The sequence below is a fragment of the Sinocyclocheilus anshuiensis genome, unplaced genomic scaffold (genome assembly GCF_001515605.1).
Source record: "Sinocyclocheilus anshuiensis isolate Anshui unplaced genomic scaffold, SAMN03320099.WGS_v1.1 scaffold111, whole genome shotgun sequence".
Lineage (NCBI taxonomy): Eukaryota > Metazoa > Chordata > Actinopteri > Cypriniformes > Cyprinidae > Sinocyclocheilus > Sinocyclocheilus anshuiensis.
In genome coordinates, this window is record NW_015552549.1 from 474,873 (window position 1) to 485,904 (window position 11,032).

At 36.0% G+C, this 11,032-nt stretch overlaps 1 protein-coding gene across 2 annotated transcripts in view; it reads right to left on the reverse strand.

Annotated features, from left to right (window-relative positions):
* The window catches only part of slc24a6a (solute carrier family 24 member 6a), a 15,783-nt gene that overhangs the window by 3,436 nt on the left and 1,315 nt on the right, over nt 1-11,032 (reverse strand). Inside the window, exons 2-12 of one of the 2 annotated variants that reach the window (XM_016454908.1) lie at nt 6,621-6,716; nt 4,532-4,608; nt 3,607-3,681; nt 3,435-3,519; nt 3,255-3,358; nt 3,103-3,177; nt 2,996-3,021; nt 2,843-2,896; nt 2,522-2,664; nt 2,329-2,414; nt 236-521 (exon numbers count right to left, since the gene is read on the reverse strand). In XM_016454908.1, the coding sequence (XP_016310394.1) occupies nt 236-521; nt 2,329-2,414; nt 2,522-2,664; nt 2,843-2,896; nt 2,996-3,021; nt 3,103-3,177; nt 3,255-3,358; nt 3,435-3,519; nt 3,607-3,681; nt 4,532-4,608; nt 6,621-6,716 (1,107 nt within the window). Of the gene's footprint in view, nt 1-235; nt 522-2,247; nt 2,415-2,521; nt 2,665-2,842; nt 2,897-2,995; nt 3,022-3,102; nt 3,178-3,254; nt 3,359-3,434; nt 3,520-3,606; nt 3,682-4,531; nt 4,609-6,620; nt 6,717-11,032 lie in introns of both variants that reach the window. The other variant, XM_016454907.1, reaches the window with a different exon arrangement.

The following is an 11,032-nucleotide window of genomic DNA, read 5'->3' on the forward strand; positions in this document are numbered from 1 at the left end:
ACACACACACACACACAACAAAACTGTTTCTGCACTAATATTTTGTTCAGTATATAAATGCATATAATATAATATAATATAAATATGAATTTCTTAAAAAATATTCATGATAAAGAAACTGCTGTTATTTGGATGTTAATTAACTGGATGCTAATTTAATTTATGATTCTTTTATGGATTGATCCAGAATAGTTTGAGAAAAATATGTGATTCATTTTCATTAATATTCACTCACCTGGCACAGTAAGAGGTCTGAAGTGTTGTTCTTCATCTGCCTCTTCTTCATCCTCTTCCTCCTCATCTTTAGGTTGTGTGTCCTCTATGTCTGCTACTCGTTCTAAATCTCCACCTTGGCCCCTCTGTCTGGGTTCCTCCAGGGGTTGTGTTTCACTCTCAAGGGCCCCTCCGTTCTCCAGACCCCAAGGAACCCCCTCCATGCCTGGACCATCTTGGCCAGGAGTGTCCCCTGCTCCGCTGCCACTGCTGTCTCCAGGGCTCCTGTTTCTAATCAGTCTCTGCCTCTGTGGATTACAGACAGAAGATGTGAGAGATGTACAGTCGGACACTGCAGGGTTGGAGAACAGGAGACCCAATGTGAACCCCTTCAAATGAATGAGATTCAGTTAGATGAGAAATGGGGAGGACAGAGTTTCAGAGACAAGCTTGCTGAGCACATCGCAAGACCAAGGTAAAGCACAGTCCATTAGAGTGTCGTAGAGATGACATGCAAGAGCTGCAAGAGTCAAGCCAACAAGCAAGTCATGTGAACGACTGTAGATGGAATAAAGCATTTGCTCAAACAAACAACAGAATGGTTACATAAGGTTAAAGGGGTCTCAACAAAAATGGAAATTAGGAGTAGTGTCTGAGGATGCCTGAACCTAGGAAGAAATACTGTTGCTGACATTTGAAGAGCAAACTTTCAGTTATACAGGAAATAGCAGATGATCTAAGGATTGGATCAGTCACAAATCCTACCTGTTGCAGAAGTTACAGCTGAAGGGTCGTATTAACGGACCCATAGGAAAGAGAAACCATAAATGAAATCTCTTTAATAATTCTCCAAGACAGCAATAATAATAAATGAGCTCAAACTAACAGTCCTGCTTCTCACATGTTTCTCCTGAGAACAAAAATGTTATTTCATATTTCTTACTGAATGTTATCGATTCTCATTCATGTCCATATTTACCTCTCCTAATTTTAGAAGCACTGATTGTTTTTTCTTAATCTATATAGAGATATATATATATCATAATTTAAACAAGCAATAACAGTTACAAGCAATAACATGATAGTAAGACTTAATGAGCATGTGTACTGAATCAAGTTTTTTCTTATCTCAAAGGCAATAATATCTCATTTTAAGCATAAACCTCAAGAAGCTTTTTTTTATGTTATTTTTGCTCAAACTTTTTGATTTCTGCTTAAAACAAGGAAAACAAATTTTTAATGGAGAAAAAAAAATTAAAGATATGCTTTTTTAAAAGAATGTAATACCTATACTAAGCAAGAATTCATAAAAGGTTGGATTAATTAATAACAGTAAAGACATTTATAATGTTACAAAATATTTCTATTTAAAATTAATGCTGTTCTTTTAAAATTTACTGAGTAGCACAACTGTTTTCAACATTGATAATAAAAGAAATGTAAGCAAGACAACACCTGAAATGAATAATAATAAGAAATGATTTCTGAAGGATCACGTGACACTGAAGACTAGAGAAAATATGTTGCTGAAAATTCAGCTTTGCCATTGCAGGAATAAATTATATTAAAATATATGAAAATACAAAACAGTTATTTTAAATTTTAATTTTATTTCACAATATTACTGTTTTTACTGTATTTGTGATCAAATAAATGCAGCTTTGGTGAGCATTAGAGACTACTTTCAAAAACATTTAAAAAATCTATTCAACCCCAAACATTTGAACAGTAGTGTATTCTCTCGCTCTAGTCTTAATATCTTATCAATTTTATTTCTCAAATTAATTTTATTTTGTTTTAAGGACATTGGAATATTTTACTGGAAAACAAGACAAAAAAAGATTAAGAAAAAAAAATTATCCCCTGGATAATTAATAAAGATCACTAATAAAGAATAAATTGGAACTCCTTATAGCTTCCTATAATTCATACAGTCCATCAAATAAGCCTGATAGTTCATATTCTTGGTTGAGAAACGGAGGTGCTGTTGTCCCATCCAGACATGCACAAAGCAAGCAAGCATGTAGCCAGTACCTCAGTGATGAGCATGCGTCCGGCCATGCTGAGGCGAGTGCGGGGGGAGAAGTGGGGCGTGATCATGACACGGAGGCTTGCCTCTGAGAAAGAGAACTGGTGAGGGTGTAGACTCATCAACTCATCCACCATCACCACCGGGGAGTCCTGGCCACCCGCATTCTGACCTGAGAGAGAGAGAGAGAGAGAGAGAGAGAGAGAGAGAGACGTGATACTTTATAATGCACAAGCACTCCGTATGATCCACACAGCTCCACCCTCCACCCACACACACCTTTCTTCAAGAGGATCATGGAGGTGTCACAGTGTGAGCTTGCCTCTCCTACCGACACATCTCTGCGCAGACTGCTCACCAAACACGGCTGACCTGGGATACCAAACCTCTGCTCCACCCAGCCCCAAATCTGACTGTTAAACCTTGAAAGGAACACACAGAAACTCGTATTATATCATGTGAAAATTACATGTACAGTATGTTAAAAATAAATATACAGTATACTATATGCAGTATATAGTACAATATATCTAGTTTCATTAACATAACTTACATTTTGACTGTTCTTGTATATAATAAATAAACATGTTAAATACTCACTTCATGATAAGGATGTAAACTCCATACATTGATATGAGCATTATAGTCTCCCACCTGCAAAAGTTATATTATATGATCATTCTATTAGCCCAGTTCACTTAAATGTCAATGAGTATTATTACACCTCCTTTATGATGATTTCGGTATACTTACCAAATTACTTTTTCGTCATATATGATCTGAAATACACAAAAAAACACAAAAATAAATTAGGGTTGACTATAAATTTAACCTACAGACACAGTCATACTCCTGCTTACCAGAATCAAGGCCAACACAGAGAGGATGTAGTAGATAGAGTCACGGAAGAGCGGCCACCAGGTCAGAGTGATGGTCTGTGAAGCAGGAACGGTGGAAAGTCACGAGAATCTGTAACGTTTCATATTTAAAGTAATAAATATGCATATACTACCTGTCCAGAAAATATTCCACAAACTCCGATGATGACCAGGATGTTGAAGACAGCTGATCCCACAATAGTTCCCACCCCCAGGTCTCCTTTGGTGATGAACACACCTGATATGAAGAGACAATTACTTATTGACGACTTATTTACAGCAACAGCTTATTGAAACATTGCTAGAGGTCTGACCAATCAAAGATGTGAAAAGCTCAGGGGCGGAGCTGCCTGCTGCCATGAAAGTGGCACCTGCAACATCCTCACTGAGGTGCAGATTCTGAAAATACAAACTCCAGCTCAGAATATGCTCTGATATTTCCCAGGAACACTGAGATTCCTGCCAGTAGGAACAAACTACACTCACCTCACAGATTTTTTCCAGAGAGGGGACAAAGTAGACATCGCAGACAATAGCAAGGGCATAAAACATGTAAACTGCCTGTGGTCACAAGAGCACACAATAGATCCATTACTTAACCTTTACAAACACCAATTTGATAGCACAAGACCAATAACAGTGCTATCAAAGACTGTACTGAATGAAGTCTTTCAGCTTTAGTTATATCATTATTTTGAATTTTGCTATGCATCCAGTAAACAAATATGTTTATCTAATCAAATTACAAACTATAATTCTACAAGTGAAACTAGAATTCAAGTACAAATTAAAACTTCTACTAAAACAAATAAAAAAGGAAATGTACACTACCGTTCAAAAGTTTGGGGTCGGTTATGTTTTTAATGCTTTTAAAATCTCTAATGCGCACCAAAGCTGGATTTATTTGATAAAAAATACAGTTAAAATGGTAATATTGTCATAAAAACATACTGTTCTACTGTGAATTATTACTACAATTTAAAATAACTATTTCCTATTTTAATATATTTTAAAATGTAATTTATTCATGTGAAGGCAAAGCTGAATTTTTGGCATCATTTCACCAGTCTTCAGTGTCACATTCCAATATGTGGTTTGGTGCTGAAGAAACACTTCATATTAATATTAATGTTGAAAACAGCTGCTTTTTTTGTGCAAATCATAATACATACTGTATATGTTCAGCATTCTCTGATGAATAGAACATTCAAAAGTACAGTATTTATTTAAAACAGAGATCTTCTTTACAGTCACATCTGACCAGTTTAATGCAACCTTGTTGAATAAAAATATTGATGTCTTTCAAAAAAAAAAATCTTATTAGTCCCTAAACTTTTGAACGGTTGTGTACTTTGCATTATACAATCAATCACTGCATCATACATTTCTCACTGTACTGTGGTATACTTACACAAAACACATGCAGTAGAATTGCCCCATGCCTCCTCTGTCCCTTAGTGAAGATGTCCTCTGGAAATTCATGGATAGCTGGGTGGAAAAGTGAACATATTAGAGAATAGAGACAGGGGTTAAAAGACCACCAGGAATACAGCACAGAGAAACTATGCAATCTAAAAAGCAAGGCTAACACTTTACCGCAACCCCTTCAAACACTATGAGAAAAACTTGACAGCTCTGGTGATAATAACATTTAGCACATTAACGCTTACATTAAAGGTCACATAAGATCAAGGTTTTGCATCTGACAACGCAGTGGCTATTAAACCTTATTCTGTTTTACGTAGCATTTCTTATGGCCCTAAAAAATTGTGGCTGACATGGTAAGATCTAACCACACATTCAGATGTATACTGTGGGAGGGGAAAAACAAGCAAACAAACAAAAAGAAGGCAAGGTAAACTGTATTTAATCCGTGAATACACTGATCTATCTAGTGTTGTACTTTCTTACTTCACTGATGTAGTCCTTATCAAGGCAATGCGCTCCATTTAACTTAAGGTTGTTAAGAAGCTTTTGTCTGTGGTAACTAAGTGGCAGTTGAATTGACCAGCCTTTTAGCTAATCTGTAATAGTGCAGAGAGGCCAGGAAGAGTGGGCCTAGTTACATTGGAGGACTGGTAATACTTTAGCCCACAGCTTCTTGAGATGCAATCAGCGTGAAGACGGTTCTTGCTTTGACTGCCTTAAAGAGGTCAGCTGTCTAATAAACAGTCATGAAATAAAGAGAAGAGGGAGAAAATTACACTTCTTTAAATGCACTGATTAACAATCACAGCTTTTCTGTTTTTAAACTTCTCACATTTTGAAATTGCATAGAATTTGCTTATTTTTAAATTCTATTTCACTAGATAATGTCAAATGCAATGGGAAATTTGTCTTGATTAATCTGAGCAATACTATTAAATCTGTTATCTTGATGCACAGCTGGAATCAATAGCTGCTCAGTTACATTTAAGATTACATTTACCAAGGACTTCTTTATTGAATTTCATAAATCAGAAGGATTTATAAATAATTAAAGGGGTGTAATGATTTGAAGAGCTTTTAGAGCATTGCATTTTATTACATTTGTCTTCCAAAACCAATCTGCTCAGCCTACGCTACCGCTGATATCTTGGTTAGCTGTTTTTAAACATTTATTTTCTAGAAAGCATTGCAAACAACTTTCAATAAATAGTAATAATATATAAGCATAGATAATAACATATACAGATGTAGCGTCTGGACCAATCAAACACACAATTTTTCATTTGATTTAACAAATCAGTTATTCATTAGATGAACAAATCGTCACAGTCCCCTCACCCAATAAACTGGATGCCAGGATGTCTGCAACGACACCAGGCCTATGATTAATTATTCATATTTCCCCATGAGCTGATTCGCTACACAGATGAAGCAATAAATGTGAATAAAAAATTTAATAACTTCAAACAAGCCACATGTGATGTATGAACAGTGCAAGCAAATAACCGTTGGCAATATTTTCTCTGCATTACAAAAAATAATCTTTAATGTGTTTTACATTATTGAAGTGAATCGCATGCAGTCTGTAAAATATAATTAACGTCACTGACAATATTATCATGTATAAAATTCAGAAAGAGTTGCAACCTACACAAGGCACTGAAAACTGTTTTGGTGAAAAAAACACTCATAATCTTTAGTTTCTACAGGTGAGAAAGTGAGTGAGATGGATGGTGGAAGAGGAAAAAAAAGAAAACAAATGAAAAAGAGAAACACCTCTGGGGATGAGTGATTTGCGGAGTTGATTGAAGGACAAAAAGGGCATATGACGTATCTCTCTAAAGTGGCACACTTTGAATGCTTAAAACAGACTATCCTCTGTTCTGAAATTAGAGATTCCGTTGCTTAGTAACACAAGCCTCAAAGGGGGCTTGACTGTGAAGAGGGCACCTGTCTGCATAATTTCACAGAATGAGGAGGCAGGGGGAAAGATAGCGAGATATGGAGAGATGTGATACAGAGAGACAGGCGAATAATAAGAGCGAGAGAGAACTGCTCAGGGTTTCACTCACCAGCTCTGGGTGTACTTGATGTCTGGTTCTCCTCTACGATCTGCTGGGTTAGTTTACGCTGGGCCCAGGTCAAATCCGAATCCTCTTTGGAATGGGCTGTAAAAACAAAAAACACATGTTCACCTTTATCTTTTAAACTGTTCCAAGTTATTGATTGATTGATTGAAAGACATTGCATTGGCACAAATTTAGCTGTTCAAGACAATTTATACCTAACATATAATTATTAATATTATTAAATGTATTAATAAAATGTATATTATTAATATTATTAATTAGATAACCCAATATTTTATATATAACCACAATTCTTTAGCTACACCATCATTACAGTGTAGTAGGGATGTAACGATGCACCCCGAGCCGGTTGAAAATCTGTAAAAAAATATGTGACGTTTCAAGTCGGTTGAGATGCTAAGCGAATCGCAATACAACTGGGCATGGGGTTTTATATGTATGTATCTCTCTCTGAGAAGAATTGACAGTCTTCAGTAAAGTTTAGATGGCTTGCCTCTGTATAATGCCTATTAACTGCTTTGTTTACAGCAGTAACCAAGGAAACGCTATATTGTGGCTGTTCCATAAGCGCCACCTACTGTCAGAATTTGCATTTTAATTCAGCATGTCTGCTGTTGTTTCATCCAGATGTTTTATGTAGTAAGAGTTTCACAAAGTTAAAGTCAGATGATCATCCTGTTTTTGCTTCCAAATTATAAAATCTAATTTAAATCAAAAACTGCTCATGCTGCATGCATGCTGCATCTTTGTTTGGACCGTGATTAAAATGCAGAGGTTGCCTCTAATTTTAAATGGAAAAAGCACAGGCAAAGCCTAGTTTGTTTATATCAAGATATTTCTTTTATTGGTATTATTTATTTATTTGACTTGGGATTTGTTTAACAATTTCCATTTAGTTTTGCTATTTGATATAATTTAGCATTTTGTCTGAAAAATAACAAAATGACAACTTTTCATTTATAATTTGTCTTAAATTCTTGTTTAAAAAATCGTGAGAAAGTTGTATCGTGAAATTGTATCGCATCGTGAGTTGAGTGAATCGTTACATCCCTACATAGTGAAGGGTCCAAAAGTCTGGTAAAAATGCTTTTATTTTGCATTCTTTTCTAAATTAAGAATTATATAACGAAATTACTTAAATAATTAATAATTTACTGAGTTTTGGACCCGCTGTATTACACTTGAACTCCAACTTATTTAAAAATAGGCAAAAGATTGAGGCAATCAGAATGTTTCCTTCCCTCCTCTCAAGTTCCCATGGAAACCTGATCCAAAAGCAGTGTTTAATGAGTGGTATGGAACTGAATTTGAGCCCAGAGAGAGTGTGGTTCACTCAAGAAACAAATGACAAAGATAGTTCTCATTTGCATATGCAAACTAATCAGTTCCAAATATAACTGTAATAGGCTAACTGCCTGCATATTAGAATATGTAGACAGAATGAAGACATGTAGACAATGGCATGGTAGTGATGGATAAAATTCAAGAGCGTATGATTAACACATAACTGTAAACTACATATTTGAAAATTACTTGTATATATATTTTAATCATTTTTTTTTCAATGCTGAGTTGCCTGTTATTTATTTTTGTGATCATCACCGAGTACAGAGCAGTCAATTGTTGATCACCTAGGTGTTTCTACATCTACTTATATGGTTTCTTTTTGACGTATAGATACACATCTAAACCTGCATTGTTCTTGACATGGTGATCTTACAGTCTATTATTAAAGTGAAGCTCCAGTTACAAAAAATTCACACTCGTTTCATTCAGCTGTAGATTCCAATGGCACTTTTTTGGGAGCTGCTTAACATTCAGACTCAGCCTCCCAGAGGAACTCGTTACTCACACAGACAAAGGTGGAAAAGTTAAAGGCACTGTGAAAAGATCAAATTATAAGCAAAACAGAATGGCGACGCAGGAGCAGGTCACATTGTACATTTTTTTTTCCACATCTCTGTCAGCATCCGTTTGTGATTTTCATCTCTGGTACAGCTCAATCGTTGATATGTCCTGAGGTGCAACATGCTATACTCAATCATAAACAGTTTTTCCTCAAACGTTTATTACATAATCAGCTTTTATCAGCTCATATTAATTATGAGATGGAATTTTTGTAATTTTTTAAACCATTTGTCACACAAGTGAAGGCAAAAAGTTAATTAAAAATGGTACAAAATTAAAAGCAAACGGTAAAACCTATGGTCAACTAATAGGCCTTAGTCTTAAAGGGGTCATGAACTGAAACATAAAAATTTCCTTGATCTTTTGAAATATAAAAAGTCATTGTACTATAAAAATATCCTGTAAGTTTCAGAACTCAAAACTTTCTCGTTAGTTTAAAAACAGCTTAAATTGAAGCCAAACTGCCAAAACGACTGGTTGTGGAATGTACCACTATATGACATAACAGTGTGGCTAAACCCCGCCTCTGCAGAAGATCAACGCCTGCTTCTACATCACTGCCTGCTTAGCCCCTCCCACGATTTGTGCATGCAGTGTAAATAACGAGAGAGGCAAACGCAGGTCGCAGATTCTATGCAGAAATCAAACGATAAAGATGGCTCCGAAGACAACAAGACGCTGTACAGTGCTAAGTTGTGGAAAAACACAGTCTTTGCATCACCTTCCTTCTGATCGCAACGTTAGGAAAGAGTGGATGAACTTAATTTTTAATGAAGATCCAGACCGTGTCAGTAAGAACTTGGTCCTTTGTTCACTTCATATCATGGATTTGTCTGCAAACAAAGCACAATTCAACGCAGGATTTTCAGAAAGACTGAAACCAAAAGACGATGCTGTGGCGACTATATTGGATCCGATGTCGCAACACACAAGTCTGAGCAACTCTTTTTATTACATGGTCACTATTGCTTTGTCTGTTATTACAGATCATTTGATATGTACTGAGTATTTATGCATTTTTAACCTAAATCACAGCAGCGGCCAAGGATGTAGCCTGTCAAACATACACAACTGTTAGCCAATCATAGCAGTGGGCGTTTACTTCAGAGTCTACAATCCGCCACGTCTATTCAAACAGAGCGTTCTGATGAGGGGGATCAAAACAGGACAGAAAATAGCCTATTACTTGTAAATTATGATGTTTTTTTATGTAAAAATCTTGATAACGTTATAAGTGGACCTCAGAGCACAATACAAAATAATAAAGGATGTTCATGACCCCTTTAAAAAGGAAGAGATGAGTAATATTGAAGACCCATGACACAGGTGTGATGTCCAGGTAACAATGCTCTAAAGGTTCTGGAGAGGTCACTGTGAAATATGTCAGGCTGAAGCAGCTGTCACAGTCATGCCCTTTAGAGACAGCCAATTATGTGCCTGCTATGGTCTGCCACCTATGCAGCCCCTGCTGCTCCTCCACTACTGCTTGTGGCGTTTTAAAATTATGATAATTTTGTGAGCAATCTGTTTAGATTTGTTGCGAACGAATTGTATTTTGGCGCCTCGAGCACCCAACAAACATTTAAGATTTTATGTAAATGTGCAATAAAGTAACAAATATTCACTTTATATTGTTATAATATAAATAATTTGTTATAAAACAAAATGTTCTCAAAACACACACACACACACACACACATACATATATATATATATATATATATATATATACCCAGTCAGCAAACAAATTTGGCCCAGATTTGGCATGCATCTGGCACAACTGGCATTCATCCGGCACTGGCATACAGCATGTGGGCCAAACATGGCCCGGGTTTGGCAGAGATGGTACCGGGTTTAAGACGGCACACAAGACATGGGCCAGATGTCAAATGTAGTATTTGGCCCAGATGTCAAATATAGATATGTGGGCCACATAAGTATAACCAATCTTGACCCACATTTAAAATCCATTTCAAATATTTTGAGTAAAATCCCAATGTTTTCCCATACAGAAAGGTAATATATTCACATATATGTGAAACACTGTTAAATATATTGAAATATATTTTTAAAATATATTTTTAAAATGCATAACATAAAGCTCATGTTGCGTTTAATTATATGTTTACATATATGTGAAATTATATTCATGCCTCATATGATATTATATGATATATGATATGATATTTAAAAATCTGTGTTCTTTACCATGTTTATATCTTTGTCCTGCAGGATCAGGATACTCTCACCCATGGCATCAATACCTGCTCATCCTGCTCTACCCACCATCTTTTTGTACTGACTTCTCTTTAAAAACTCTGCAGCTACATATGGGGACCGCAGAATCACCCTGAGAAGTAGCACATGCACATGATTAAGAAACCCCTTTCAATACTTAAACAGATTTGATTTGACCACTTGTGCTTTCAGATGTATAGGCCTAGACAAACCTGCGTGGGGGAAGGTTGATGCCAGCGGCGAGGGTT